The following is a 15,143-nucleotide window of genomic DNA, read 5'->3' as shown; positions in this document are numbered from 1 at the left end:
GCAGTGCGGGGCTGAGGGCCTGAACCCTGGCGACGTGCGTGCGTGCGTGCGTGTGTGCGCGCGACCCGTTTAGTCCCGTTCTGCTTCTGCTCGGTCGTCCCCGGCGCGGAGTTGGGCAGAGTCGAGGTTCGGGTCGGGGTCTGGGGAGCGCTNTCCGGGAGTGTGTGCCCGGCGTCCGGCAGTGGGGACTGGCCGGTGCGGTGTTTGTGGAAGTGCCCTCCTTAGCCTCTGGTTTGCACGGACAGCAATCTGCACGAGAACAGGCTACAAGCCGCCCAGCCCCTCGCTTGGCAGCTGCCGTTTACGAGAGGGCCAAGGGCAAAGAAAGAATCCGGTGGGGCCGAGTGTAGTGGGGGATTCCCGTGTTTCCACGTCATCAAAAAATGTGGTAGAATATTTAACACTGTTAACTTTCCAGAATTTTTCGTACAGTTATTGGAACTTAAAAAAAAAAATCCCCTCCAAAAATCTCAACGGCTCATTGCTAAAGTCTGTGTGCAGCTTTTTGCCCGTGAAATTAAGTTTAGTCGTTTCTCTGAAATAGTACTAACAAAAAGAAAGTTAAATGCAAGAGCTGTGTGTTACTGTGTATTGGATTTTTAAAAAAATACGGTAAAAGGAAATCCAAACAGTACTAACACGTGTTAGCAGCCTTACTGTGTTCTCTCAAAAATCCTGCACTTGAAATTCTGTGTAAACCAGTATTAACCTATAAGCGCTTTTGTTTGTTTGTCTATGAGAACTTTTTCCCTAAGAAGCACCTCGATACTCTGCTTAAAAATGTTCCTAAGCTTAAAGTTTTTGGCTATTTTTAGGGTTGCAATGAAAGTTTAATTTTTTTTTTTTTTATTAAGTCTTGAACAAAAGTATAACATAAAAATGGCTTCGAAAAGAGCTCTGGTCATCCTGGCCAAAGGAGCAGAGGAGATGGAGACAGTCATTCCTGTCGATGTCATGAGGCGAGCCGGAGTAAGTCCCCTAATGTCTTCTAGCCTTCCCCCTTTTCAAAATTTTTGGGTTTTGAAGTCATTTTGAATAAAATAATATTCAGTGTACTTCATAAAATATTTGAAACACACAAATTCAGATGACTGTTTAATAATAATTACCTGTTTATTCACTGTCCACGTTTAATACTTGTTAGTATTTTGCCATATTTCTTTTAGATCTACTTCCTGAGGAGTAGATGTGTTAAACATCTTTTTTTGGTTTATTTATTTTGAGAGAGAAAGTGCATGTGTGAGCAGGTAGGGTGGGAGGAGAGAGAATTCCAAACAGGCCCCATGTGCTGTCAGCACAAAGCCCAGTGTGGGGCTCGAACCCATGAACTGTGAGATCATGACCTGAGCCAAAATCAAGAGTTGGACACTCGATTGACTGAACCACCCAGGCGCCCCCTGAGGAACAAATGCTTAAAAGAAAAAAAGCCTTACCCAGCCCTCTTTGTGGATTTCCCCAATGCTATGATTTCCCTTCTTCTGGCCCCAGAGATAGCTCTATCCTCATTGATGTGTGTCCATCCCATGCATGTCTTCAAAGTAGCATTAAACAGCAGGTGCATTTTGCATCTCTTTCTCTCTCTCTCTCTCTCTCTATGTACACACACACACACACACACACACACACACACACACACCCGTAGTGAGCAGTTAAATAGCATTTACTGATACATTTATTTATTTATTTACTGGTGTCATTCTGAGTACATCATGTAAGCTTGTTGAACTCTTCCAACAACCCCGTGAGTTATTGCCACCCTCATTGTACAATTGAAGAAACTGAGGCACAGTGGCACTAGAGGAAGTGTGCACATTGTAGACTTAGTAAGAAGAGCCAATACTCAGGCCCCTAGCAGTCTGGCCCCAGAGTCTATTAACTCTTCCTTTCTCTGCTTCCCGTGAAGACACACAGATGCAGTTTGTTTCTCTACAATAGCTACTTGGTGTTCTGCTGTATGAATGTGCTGTGGTCTGCTCTGTGACANTATTGCCACCCTCATTGTACAATTGAAGAAACTGAGGCACAGTGGCACTAGAGGAAGTGTGCACATTGTAGACTTAGTAAGAAGAGCCAATACTCAGGCCCCTAGCAGTCTGGCCCCAGAGTCTATTAACCCTTCCTTTCTCTGCTTCCCGTAAGTGAAGACACACAGATGCAGTTTGTTTCTCTACAATAGCTACTTCGTGTTCTGCTGTATGAATGTGCTGTGGTCTGCTCTGTGACAGTTTCACGGCATTTCAATTCTGTGATATTCTCGCAGAGGTTTTCTTCTGCAAACGTGTGGAAAGTTTTTCCAGGTTTAATGACAGAGTGGAATTGCTCGGCCAGAGGACAGCCCACATNCTGTGACAGTTTCACGGCATTTCAATTCTGTGATATTCTCGCAGAGGTTTTCTTCTGCAAACGTGTGGAAAGTTTTTCCAGGTTTAATGACTGAGAGTGGAATTGCTCGGCCAGAGGACAGCCCACAGTACCCTCACCTGGGTTTTGCCAGCTCCCCAACACGTGGGCCCCCCGGCAGTATAGGAAAATTCCCATTTTTCTAGTATACCAGCTCTTGCTTAGGTCAACTTTGTAAATTTTTGCAAGCAAAAGTAGGATTTCATTGTTCTAACTTGTCTTTCTGTTTTAAGAAAATACCATGACCTTTAAATGACAGCAGTAACTCTGCAAGGTGGATTAGTAACAGGATGATCATGTAATTATCACCCGAACCAGAACACTTGTGGGAGAAAGGACACTAACCAGATGGGGTCCCAGGACAGCATCTGTGAGTCAGGACTGTTTCAGGGAAACCGGGACAGAGCCGGTTATAAAGTACATTTCGCTAACTTACTAGCTGCGGCGCAGCATCAGCATGGTTTTATGGCAGTATTTCCTGCCAAGTTATTTTAAAACACAGCAGCTGTGAAAATGTTACTCTAGATTTATGTCTCAGGGTCAGATGTGATGATGTCTTTCTCCTAGATTAAAGTCACCATTGCGGGTCTGGCTGGGAAGGACCCAGTGCAGTGTAGCCGAGATGTTCTCATTTGTCCGGATGCCAGTCTGGAAGATGCAAAAAAAGAGGTTTGTTCTCTGTACCTGGAATTGCTCCTTCCTGTGACTGTCCGTTTCTTGCACTGTCTTTTGATTATGTCTGAGGCTGTGAGTACCGACTTATTTTAAGAAAGTTACTTTGCGTGGAAGTCTTCCCCACTGTAATAAGCCCTGGGACATCGAGGGCACTGCCGTTTTTTATCTATGAGACCTGGCGGCTCGCTGTCGTGTGCACTGGCTGTGCGGTGGGGCGTTTTCCTCAGGGCTCTTCTGGCCTCGCAGTTTAGCCTCCTGTCGTAACGTTGTACCTGATGGAAAGAGTCAACTGTCACATTTCCTGTCCGTTTCTTTTTTTTTTTTTAAGTTTAATATTTAACATTTTTAAAAAATGTTTATTTTTGAGAGAGAGATGGAGTGTCAGCAGGGGAGGGGCAGAGAGAGAGGGAGACACAGAATCTGAAGCAGGCTCCAGGCTCTGAGCTGTCAGCACAGAGCCTGACATGCAGCTCGAACCCATGAACCGTGAAGTTGTGACTTGAGCCGAAGTCAGATGTCCAGCCGACTGAGCCACCCAGGCGCCCCTCATTTCTTGTTTTTTATTCGATAGCTGCTTTTAGCCTTTCCTTTTTCAGTGTCCCAGACATAGTTATGTGATTCATTTTATGTGGATCAGCTCGTTGTTGATTTGTGGTGGGATTACGGGAGCAGTAAGAATCCTTGTTAATCGTGCCACATTATCTGACGGTTGCCTTCGAAAGCCGCTGACACTGGGGAATCTGTCTGGAGCTGTGGTCCCTTTCCGCAGACACGAGCTAACCCACACCTGCATAGACCCTTTCGCACACCCTTTCATGTAGTTCGTTGCTTAGTGGCCAGTGTGATTGGGGTGTAGGCTCTGTGCTCTTGGGGCGTAGATGTTCTAGAAAAAGAAGTGGAGATGGCTCGTGGACGGCCACTTGCGCCCTGCTGAGGACCCCAGAGCACAATTCCTAGGCTCAGACGCACAGAGCGTTTATTCCTTTCTAATAAATTCACGTATTTCAGTGCCGGATTGTGGGGTATAGGAATGTTGGTATTTACATAAAAACTGTTGAAACGTCTTAAGTGGCGTGTTGCAAGTGGCCGAATAGAAGTACATACTCGCTCTTCTCTGGTCTTTTTCATCTCGTGGAGTCTGGGTATTTTAGGACTGTGGTTACCTTTTGCGTCTGTTGATTTAGATTCTAAAAGGAGTGAAAGAAATTCTGCGCTTCACACACTTTGTTTAGTTGGTAGTTCCGCCTGGTTTGAAAACAGCAGCAGAACGTTCATGGTTGTGAAAAGTAATCCTAAGTAGTGTGTGTTGCACTAAGTAGGTACTAAATTTCCACTTTATAAATTGCTAATGGCCAAATTTTTAAGTATCTTTTTAACGTCTTAAAGTATTGTGCACCAAATTCTCTTTCATGAGTGGAATCAAGTTTGGAATCTGCCAATTCGGTGTATGGGATGCTAAAGGCCTGTATCATTATTCTCCCCTAAGTTCCATCTTTCATAGAGCGAAAACCTTTTTCTGTGTCTTCTACCTACAGTTGTTCCTTTAATTATTTTTATCACCGGGTGCATTCGTGTTGGAAAGGTAACCCCTAGGCAGTGCGTACCTAGAGAGTCAGTGTTAAAGGTCCCCGTTCTGACGGCCGTCTCCCCGCCATCCCACACCACACCCCCTTAGCAGCTGGGCTGTCCTGTCTCTGGGTACCGTGGACCCCGTGTGTGTCGGGGACACACACACGTCTACATTTTTTAAGTAAGTTCTGTGCGAAACATGGGGCCTGAACTCAGAACCCCGAGATCAAGAGTCTCTTGCCCCACCAACTGAGCCAGCCAGGCGCCCCCTTTTTCCCCTTCCCTTTTTACAAGAACGAGATCTTCCTACCCCTGTCCCCCAGCAGCACGGATGTCCCTTCCTGTTACTATAGTCAGAGTTTTTGCCCGTTACCACAGCGTTCCGTCATAGACGTACCGTGATTGACTGAGCTGTGCTTCTGTGAACGGTGTTCTGCTGTGACCCACATTTAAGATATGAAAACGTTTTTGGACTGCGGCTTTGGTGCGCGTCTCAGATGAAAAGTTTTTCCCTTTTCTGTTTTGTTTCTGAACTACAGGGCCCCTACGACGTGGTGGTTCTGCCGGGAGGTAACCTGGGCGCACAGAATTTATCTGAGGTAAAAACCGTGTGAGGGAGGCACTTCAGCCTCTGCCCGCGTTCTGCCGGTTTTTTGCTCGTCACATCTCTCAGGACGGAGGCTGGGAGTGAACTGGGAACAGGGGAGGTGGGCAGAATGGTGTTCTAGCTTCTCAGGAGAAACAGCTCTGGTGACATTTAAAATGAACCTAGTTTTGTGTCTCACGGAGGTTTAGGCATCGGAAGATGGGAGCCTGCTGGCTGCTCCGCACCGGGGCGCGGGCGGGGGCTGCGGAGCCCGAGCTGCGAGCTGGGGGGCAGGTGGCGGCGGCGAGGCCCCTGCTTCTTCATCGAGGCCTCTTCCGTGAGAGGCCGCCTGCCCTGCCGGAAGGGAGGGGGAGGGAGGGGCGAGAGACTGAAGCGCGCAAGGCAGGTGGAGTCAGACATTTGGGACCCGCTGGGCCCTGTCCCCGGCTCTGCCGTCGGGGAACACGCCGGATGCCGCGTGCCCGCCCTGCTGCTCTCTCCCGGGGGCGCCGAGCGGCAGGGGTCCGTGCGCCCGAGGGAGACGGCTTTTCTCGTCTCGTCTTTAAACACCTTTAAGAAAGGGATGCCCTTCCCTCGTAACGGAGGCCTTGATCGGGTTTAACAGTGTACAAACAGTATGAATTTGAGAGTTTTTCTGTTACTGGTTTAGAAATATTAGAAAGTTGATTGAAAATCTTGCGTTTTACACTAAGAGTGGGTTCTCTCCGTGTCCGGCGGGCCATTGGCGGCGGCTTAGTGACAACCTGACGTGTCTGGGTTTTCTTTGCACAGTCCGCTGCCGTGAAGGAGGTCCTGCAGGAGCAAGAGAAGAGGAAGGGCCTCATCGCCGCCATCTGTGCAGGTAGCGTGCGGTTCGTTTCTCCCCAAACTCCGTGGCGGGCTCGTCTTTGTAAGAGTTTGCTGCACAGACTTCTTTCCCTTCACAGCGCGCGCGGGGCCTCTGTACGGGCACACTTAGTTTGCGCGGCATGAAGTCCGTGTCGTTTCAGAAGCGAGTACAGTTCTCTTTTCTGCTTCTCTGCACTTTTTTGTCTGCGTTCTGTGAAACTTCGTGTTTTCTTTGGTTGACCTCTGAGGAAAGTAACGCCCTCTGGGATTCAGTACACAGCTGGTTACGGCAGATCTCTGTGCCAGAAAGTAGGGCTGCCAGCACCCGGTCAGCGAGAATCGGTCAGCCGGAAACATGACGGCCCCGTCCCGTGCCTGCCCTGCCGATTCTGGGGCCGCGGTGCTTTCCGCCTGGTCCTCGTGTGGAGCGGTCTCCGGCACTGTGCGGTCTGTCACGTCAGTTAGAGGACGGTCGTCGGTGCTTCCTGGATGTCCCCACATCTTTGAAAACCAGTAATACTTTGTTTTCTGGAAGCGCCATGACATCCATTCTTAACGCTCTGGTAGCAGGATATCCTGCCATCTTGCATTTTTCCAGAGCGTAGTTCTTGGACCCAGGCCTTTATGAAACGTTTGTCACAAGAGCGAGTAAATCAATGACTGGATGGGTGGTTTGATAAAACGACACTGTGTTTTGCGCAGCACAGTGGGCCCATTAAAGAAGTTGTAAGTCGGGGACCCTGGGGACTTTGTAGTACAGCAGAGCTTCCTAGAGCTCTTTCAGAGGCATCATAAGGTGAAAGCAGATACTGATGTTATTTGCCCTCTTCCTTCTTGTGCTCGGGAGAGTGTGACGATGCCACCGTCGGGGCGTGGCACGTGTGCTCAACGCGTTCTTGTGTCGTAAAAATGTCCCGGTTTTCATTTCTGACCTGGCAGTTACAGAGAGCTGTAACTCATGTAAAAGGAGGGTCCCAAGACCCGAAAGTTCAAGGACCGCTGCATCGGAGCCTGGGAGGGACCGCGGAGGTGACCACCCGGGGGGACCTGTCCTTGGGTTCCAGTCCACACCAGCCCCTTGACCCGCCCTCGGGGCCGGGGTCTGTCCTCGCGGGAGGACCCTGCCACCCACGCACATGCCTCTCTCTGGGTGCGAGACCCAGGTCCTCTTCGATGGGCGAGGCCTTGGTGCGGTCGCTCTCAGCCCCTGGCCGCGGCCTCACTCGTGGGTTCTCTGACCCAAGGAAGGGTTTGGGCTGGATTCGTTCCCTTCTGAGTCTGCTGAAAGGAAGAGCCATGTGTCGGTTTGTCCCTGAGGTGGCCGGAGGGTTGGCCACATCTGGTTCCCAGTTTCATGCTCAGGCAGCTCGAACGCCGTGCGAAGGAGCTGAGGCTTGAGAATTATTAAATCTCTGTTAGACATAAACAGCGCTGACATGGTGTTTGTGTTGTTGACTGGCCCACTGCCCGCCCTGCTGGTGCCGCAGGAAGTAGGAAGTGTGGAGAGAAATAGGTGGTTCTGAAGTGTCGCAGTTAGGGACTGGGGCTTGGCCCCGAGTGCTGAGTGCTTGAGACAAACTGGAGGGCGGACAGGATAAGAAAGTAAAATGAGATTCACTCAGGGTCTGGAGGGAAAGGAGCCTGGAGGCTGTTCTAGGTACGGCTCCCGGGCGGGGAGGAGCTGGGGTGACCCGGGTGCTGTCTGTGTGAGTCACCACACGGTGGCGCTGTTGGCTGTAGTGTCGTGGCCGCCCAGGGGCTCCCCTGTGGTGCCCTCTGCTCAGAGCCCAGAGCTGGTCCCCTGCACACACGCGGCAGTAGTTTCATCTGCCGACATTTCAAGTAACGGTAGTTCAATATTTCTTCTCGAATTCTCCAGGTAGGATTCTTAAGCTCCAGAAAGCAATAATTATGGGCTTATCAGGGTGAGTAAGCCATCACTCAAGTCCTACGTTCAACCGAAACGTGAATTTATTAACAGTACTGTAGGCAGCAGTTTCATCAGCAGAAGGGAGCAGCCTAAAGATTCTAACTCACCGTATGATCGTTCTCCTCACCGTACAGTCACCTCTGGAGGTTTGCTTTCAGAAAATACAAGGTCACGTAGGTAATTATTTGTCTCTTCACATCTTACAAAGTAAGAGTTAAGGGTCATTGATGAGTCCATTAGCATAAAAATTGAGTGGATAATTCAGTCTTTACAGACTTAAAATATGCTACCATACATAGCTATCTGGTACATAAGATAAAAATACGGTGCAGACAGACATCAGATCTATTTGAGAACTTTGATTTAGGAGATAGAAATTGGGACTGGCCTGATGGCAGGTGGAAAGCTTATGTAATTACATATTATTTGTTGATCTTCCTTTGGGCAGCCGACACGTGTAGTCTGTAGCTCCCTTTTCCTTGGAAGTGTGTTGGAAAGTGAAAGGTCAGTGAGAGCAGGTGAGTGGGTGGCTGAGGCTGAAGCACTCTGGCTCCGTCCTTGGGTCCCAGCCTCAGCTTTGGGTCCTAACCTATTTTTTTTTTTTTTTAATGTTTATTTTTGAAAGAGAGAAAGGGAGAGACGGAGTGCAAACAAGGGAGGGGCAGAGAGAGGGAGACACAGAATCTGAAGCAGGCTCCTGGCTCTGAGCTGTCAGCACAGAGCCCAATGCAGGGCTCAAATCCACAAGCTACCAAGTCACGACCTGAGCCGAAGTCAGAAGCTCAACCAACTGAGCCACCTAGGTGCCCCTTTTTAAAAATTTTTTTAATGTTTATTTTTGAGAGAGAGAGAACGAAACAGAGCGTGAGCGTGAGAGAGAGACATAGAATTCCAAGCAGGCTCCAGGCACAGAGCCCAACATGGGGCTGGAACTCACAAATCATGAGATCATGACCTGAGCTGAAGTCAAAAGCTTAAAACAACTGAGCCACCCAGGTGACCCATATATTTTGTTTATTTTTTGAGAGACGGCATGAGCAGTGGAGGGTCAGAGAGAGAGGGAGACAGAGAATTAGAAGCAGGCCTCAGGCTCTGAGCTGTCAGCACAGAGCCTGGCGTGGGGCTTGAATCCATGAACCGTGAGATCATGACCTGAGCTGAAGTCGGACGCTCAACCGATTGAGCCCCCAGGTGCCCCACGTCCTAACCTGTTTTGAGGGTCTCATTGCTGTTCTGAAGCATGTGTTTCTAGGTGTGACATGAGGCTTAGAGAAAAAGGTAGAATACTTTTTTTTTTTTTTAAAGTTTCAAGGTAAGCTAAGAAAGTCCTAAAGTGTTTTTGTTTTAGTCCTTATCTGAGGAACGTTACAGCCAAAATATGGTAGTGATTCTCGGTGAAATTACCATTTTCAGTGAATACTTTTGGAGCAAAAATCTCACGTTAGCAACTGCATATCTTAGAGGATCAGAAACGGACACTGGTGCATGGGCTTCGGTGGTCACCAGTAAAGAAGTGCCAGCGCCCCGGCATGTCAGAGTTCTGGGCGTTTCACAGGCATAGTGTCTTCAGGGCTGGACAGTGTCCTGGTCACTGGGACAGCCCCACCACCTGGGGCGCTCGGATGGATAGACGGATGAGTGAGCGCTCCGTTTTCGTTTTCAAGTAGAAAACCAGAATGAGTCTGGAAATAGCGGTCAAGGCCAGAAGTTTGGAGCGCAGCAGCTGCCTTTAACGTGTGACAGAAGCTATCACGTGCTAAGAGTCAGGCCTTGGTGGTCTCTGTCCTTGTCCCCCCACACACCTGCCTGCAGGGACCCCACTCTGTTTATCTGGAGGCGGCTCCGTATCGTTTGATTAACTGGTTATCGAAGTATTTTGAGTTTGTACACTTTTGCCACATGCGCTCAGCACATGGTTTATGGTACACACTCCGCACCTATCATACTAAAAAGTGTTTACTTTTAGAATCATCAGGATGTTTTAGGTAAGAGCCTCCTGGATTTGAAAAATATTTCCGTTGCGTTTTTAAACCATTAGGTTTTTTATGTCCATACTTAATTAAGTCTTTTTATTAATCTTCTCAGGTCCGACGGCTCTTTTGGCTCATGAAATAGGTTTTGGAAGCAAAGTTACGACACACCCGCTTGCTAAAGACAAAATGATGAATGGGAGTAAGTATATGCTTGTATTTTATTAATTAAAAAAATTTTTTTTTAAGTTTATTTTGAGAAAGAGAGAGAGTAAGCAGGAGAGGGCAGAGAGAAGAGAGAGAATCCCAGGCAGGCTGCATACCAGCAGTGTAGAGCCTGACACAGNTGTATTTTATTAATTAAAAAAATTTTTTTTTAAGTTTATTTTGAGAGAGAGAGAGTAAGCAGGAGAGGGCAGAGAGAAGAGAGAATCCCAGGCAGGCTGCATACCAGCAGTGTAGAGCCTGACACAGGGCTCGAACCCATGAATTGTGAGATTGTGGCCTGAGTCAAACACTTAACCGACTGAGCCNGCCAGCACAGAACCTGATGTGGGCCTCGAACCCACGAACCGCGAGATCATGACCTGAACCGAAGTCGGGCGCTTAACTGACTGAGCCACCCAGGCGCCACCCAGCTGCCCCTTGTGCTTGTTTTAACGTATGAAAAGAGCTTCTCAGAAAGCTGTGCTTTAGCTTTGTGTCCCACCTGGTAACCTTACGCAGCGACTCCCTGTGGTTCGAGGTGCGGTGTGTTCCTCAGTTTCTTCGCCAGTGTTGCGGCTGGAGGGGAGCGGACGGTGGGGAGGAGGTGGTGCACACCCGTCTCTGGGCGTGGTGGCTGGGCTCAGGGGCCAGTAAGCGAAGGCCAGCCCGAGAGTGATTGTCCCAGATGAGAGTGATTTCAGAAAATGCCCCTTTGCCCACAGTCCAGAGCAAAGTGAGTATCGCTCTCTCCCTGGGTGGTGGATCTGTTACCTTGGGTGACATGTTTCTTTCATAAGTACCAGTTGGACTGTTAACTTTTACTAATTTATTTTTCTAAAAATTTCTATTCGTGGTAAAAAGTGCAAACAGTACAAAAGGGGGTGAAGTGAAAACATAAATATGCCTTTTCTCTTCCGTCCTCACCCCCTTTCTAATTTTCAGAGTAGCTTCTGTTAGAAAGTTTCTTGTGTAACTAGAAATTTCTCCGTACATAACTCCTTATCTTTTGTAGTTTAGTAATTTTATTCAAATGAAGTCCGCTAAATATGTTGTTTTGCAACATTTTTTCTTTTTGAGAGCAGATGGGGATGGGGGGGAGAGAGAATCTTAAGCAGGCTCCACACTTAGCTTGGAGCCTGATGCTGGGCTCCATCCCATGACCTTGGGATCACAGCCTGAGCAGAAATCAAATGTTGGATGCTCAACTGACTGAGCCCCCCAGGCACCCCTGCAGCTTGCTTTTTCAACCCAAAATTATGTCCTTTTTTGGGTGGAGGAGAGGAAGCTACCATGTATTTCTTTAACGCCTTATGTGACCAGTTATTCGGAGGCTGTAAAAGAAGCCCGCCATTGGGGTGCCTGGGTGGCTCCGTCTTTAAACGCATCACTCTTTTCTGGGTACAATTTGTTGTTAAACGTAGGACTCTTGATCTCAGCTCAGGTCCTGAGTTCATGGTTCATGAGTTTGAGCCCTGGATCGGGCCCTGCCACGATCTGTGCCCTCCAGGAGTGAACAGCTCACAGACACAGGACACACACATCAAATTTAACCCTAGAAGGCCGTGTACAGTTAGGCGTACCCACCCAGGCATGTGGACGTAAACCTGTAAATGATGCTCCCTCAGTAACAGCCCCTGCTTCTCAGCTGACGTTCACAACACCAGCCAGGTAGCACCTCCCCCTGCCACCTGTCCCCAGAGTGCGTGCACCAGCGAGACAGGGACCCTGGAACTTGCAGAGAGAAAGAGAACTTCACACTAGTGCGGGTCATGGCAGGAGTGTCTGAAATTTCCAGTTAGAAGCTAGAAGTGGTTCGGCTGGCACTGAGCCTGCAGGAAAACCGAGAGGCTGGCTCTGTGTACAACATCGCCAACCGGACATCAGCGAATAAACCAGAAGACAGAACATTAATAGCGGCAGATGATTTGAGAACAGGCATGTCAGGGATAGATTTTGTCCCGGGTCTCCGCCCCGCTTGAGGCTCGTCCTGAACCCCACACAGAGGAGTCTGGTAACGTCCCTTCCATCATCTTCTCACGGCTAGTTCGGGTGGCGCGTTTTTCCCATGTTGCTTTTTCTCTTAACGAAGAGATAGTGCTTTTTAGAGCAGCGTTAGGCTCACCGCAAAACGCAGCGGGACGTGGAGGCCTCCCCACCTTGTCTGCGCACGCGCAGTCTCCCTGCGCCGGAGCGGTGCCTTTGTCACAGTAAATCTCCACGGACACGGCGTCACCGCCTCGAATCCATCATTCACATTAGGGTTCGCTCTTGGTGTCAGACATTCAGAATATTCTCAAAGTCAGTCCAAGGTAGTATGTTCTTAAATACCTATCGCTTTATTGGAGCTGCTGGAAAGATACTAAGTTGTCAATAAAACCGTATGTATGAAAAGTGGGTGGGTTTTTTTTCACACGAGGCTCTGGCTGCTGGGCATTTTTTAAGGTAGGAATATAATGTACTCAGGCTGATGGAGAGGTTGTGGAGAGTCAGAAAGATCGGAATCAGGTTTTCTTTAGTGGTTGCAACATGTTGGGGGGAAGTGCCCAGTAGCCACGTTCCTCCTTTATCTGAAGGTGGATCTGTTGTGTGTGCTTCCCTGCTGGGCCTCGAGAACGCGGGGCTGGACCAGGAACAGATCGGATGGGTAACTGTCGGCGTTTGTCAGGGACACGCGCAGACATTGCCTGCCGGAGCCTCCCAGGCCCCGGTGCCCAGCAAGGCGGGTACTGGCTTCCCAGAAGAGGAGACCGGCCCCAGCAGGCCAGGCCACTTGCCCAGCGTCAGGCTGGAGCTCAGGCCCTCCTCTGTCCCTCCTCGGGCCCTCCCGCCCCACTCCGTTAGGAGGCACCCAGTTCAGCCAGGAAGTCTTTCCACGGGGAGAAAGTGTTAGAAATGTCTGTCCTCTCAGAGCGTCTGAGAAGCGAGGCTGTACTCCTCTCCTGGGTGTGTCTGGTCCTTCTCNCCTCAGCGTGTGGTGAGCAAGTGCAGGTCAGTGTGAAAATTTTGCTCACATAAGCACTCTGGTCCGAAGGACATAGTCTTCCCTTTTCTCAGTTTTTAAATGAAGAATGGTTACTTTAATAGTCTTTTTAGTTCCTCTCTGTCTGTTCTCAAAAGCACCTGAAGACCCCCGTCACATAGGTGAGCAGTAAAGCGCCTCATCCCTGGGGCTGGCCGGTGGCGGGGGTGGGGGAGAGAGGAGGGCGCGCGCCTGGCTGCGGGTGGGCTCCTTCCCCCACCCAGCCTCAGTTTCCATCCTGACACCTAAGGATGTCAGTGGCCCCTGCCTCACAGGGTCGTTGACAGGCCCGAGTTAGTGTGTGTGATGCACCCAGGACGTTGCCTGGCATGAGCCCAGCTCTGGGCTGAGCGCTGGGAACACAGCCGTGAACGGGCTGCCCTGCCCCAGAGGAGGAGTGCGTCTGTCGTGAGTCTGTTGTGATGACGCTGCCACTCGGGCCAGGCGTTCCATTCTGCCCGACTCCCATGGCAGTCTGCAGGGCTGGTGTCATCCCCATTCTATAGAAGAGAAAAGCAAGGCTTAGACTGGACAGCTACTAAATGGCAGGCCTGGAATTTGAACCCAGAGCTGCTGTTCCCAGGAGTAGGTGACTTGTCTTAACGGGTTAAGATAGTGACTGTCTCGTGCTCTCGGGGACTTTGGGTCTCTGGCAACTACCCTGTTGTAAGAGCCACTGACCAAACAGGAGGTGTGTGTGTGTAAAAGCCGCCGGTAAGTGCTGAGCCCTCGCATCCAGCCTCCCGGCTGCTGCTGCTCTGAAGAGACTGCCTGGCTGTGGGGTGTTTGGTTACAGTAAAAAAGGAGTCAGTAACCAATGCTTCCTGCCAGCGGACCGTGGCGGGTGGATTTGCGGAGTTCCGAGGCGAGTGGCACCTGTCTCGCCGGCCCTGGGGCGCGCGGTGCCCTTGTCCGGCGTCACCACTAGGTGGGGGTGGTGGGCAGTGCAGACCTGCTCTTCGGGTCGGAACTCTGGAAAGAGCCCTGGGACCTTGAAATGCCTGTAATCGGTGCGAGCTGTGGTTCTAATACTTTACCCACGAGGAGAGCGTGCAGGGAGCCATTTAGAGATGGCCTCCCCAGCCCCTGTCCAGGCCGTCACATCACCACTCCCGCAGGCGGGACTGGCCGGGTTCTGGTCGGGCACCCGGGGAGGTCTTGGCCCGGTTCAGCCATCAGTTAGTGAGGTTAGGTCGTCAAACTGGAGGGAGACCCTCTTCTTCCACCGCAGTGTAACTAGGAGCGTTTTCTTTTAATGCTTGTTTAGTTTTGAGAGCGAGCGAGCAGGGGAGGGGCAGGGAGAGAGGGAGACAGAGGATCTAAAACAGGCCCTGCACTGTCAGCACAGAGACCCACAGACCTGAGATCATAACCTGAGCTGAAGTCCAATGCTCCACCGACTGAGCCACTAGGAAAATTTTCATGTTCTGTGTTCAGTTATTTCAGTGGGTGACTTGATTTTTTTTTTTTTAATGTTTATTTTTGAAAGAGAGCGAGCAAGGGCGGGGCAGAGAAGGGGGGTACAGAGGAGCCCAAGCAGGCTCTGCATGGTCAGCACGAACGGTGAGATCATGACCTGAGCCAGAGTCGGATGGTCAACCCCCTGGGCGCCCCTCGGGTGACGATTCCTGACGACGGGGGGACCTAGTCTCCTGAAGGTCTCTGCCACCCACAAAGGACGGGAATGTTCTCGTGTGGTTTCTAAAGCTCGTGAATACGGCAGGAGCAGATCGCTTCTGCTTTAAGGGGGCCGTAAGATCAGGTGCCCTTTTTCTGTCCGTATCTGCTGAACAGGCATCTCCCGGGTTCCTCCGGCTCCAGGGGCAGAAGGGAACGAGCTGAGCTGTGCTTGCTGGGGGAGCCTGGCGGCGCAGGCTCTGAGTTCTCCAGTAGGGGGAGGGCAGGGGGAGCGCAGGGGCAGAGGTGGCGGCCGCAGGG

The 15,143-nt window shown here is 50.2% G+C and overlaps 1 protein-coding gene across 1 annotated transcript in view; it reads left to right on the top strand.

Moving 5' to 3' along the window:
* Positions 1-10: 10 nt before the first annotated feature.
* The window catches only part of PARK7 (Parkinsonism associated deglycase), a 17,687-nt gene continuing 2,554 nt past the window's right edge, over positions 11-15,143 (top strand). The window contains exons 1-6 of the mRNA XM_077763861.1: positions 11-126; positions 855-969; positions 2,968-3,069; positions 5,184-5,243; positions 6,023-6,092; positions 10,095-10,181. Of these exons, the coding sequence (XP_077619987.1) occupies positions 880-969; positions 2,968-3,069; positions 5,184-5,243; positions 6,023-6,092; positions 10,095-10,181 (409 nt within the window). The 5' untranslated portion in view covers positions 11-126; positions 855-879. The remainder of the gene's footprint in view (positions 127-854; positions 970-2,967; positions 3,070-5,183; positions 5,244-6,022; positions 6,093-10,094; positions 10,182-15,143) is intronic.

The sequence above is a fragment of the Crocuta crocuta genome, unplaced genomic scaffold (assembly GCF_008692635.1).
Source record: "Crocuta crocuta isolate KB4526 unplaced genomic scaffold, BGI_CrCroc_1.0 scaffold13, whole genome shotgun sequence".
In the NCBI taxonomy this organism is placed as follows: domain Eukaryota; kingdom Metazoa; phylum Chordata; class Mammalia; order Carnivora; family Hyaenidae; genus Crocuta; species Crocuta crocuta.
The sequence above is the reverse complement of the archived record's forward strand: the minus strand, read 5'-3'. Positions and strand labels throughout refer to the sequence as shown.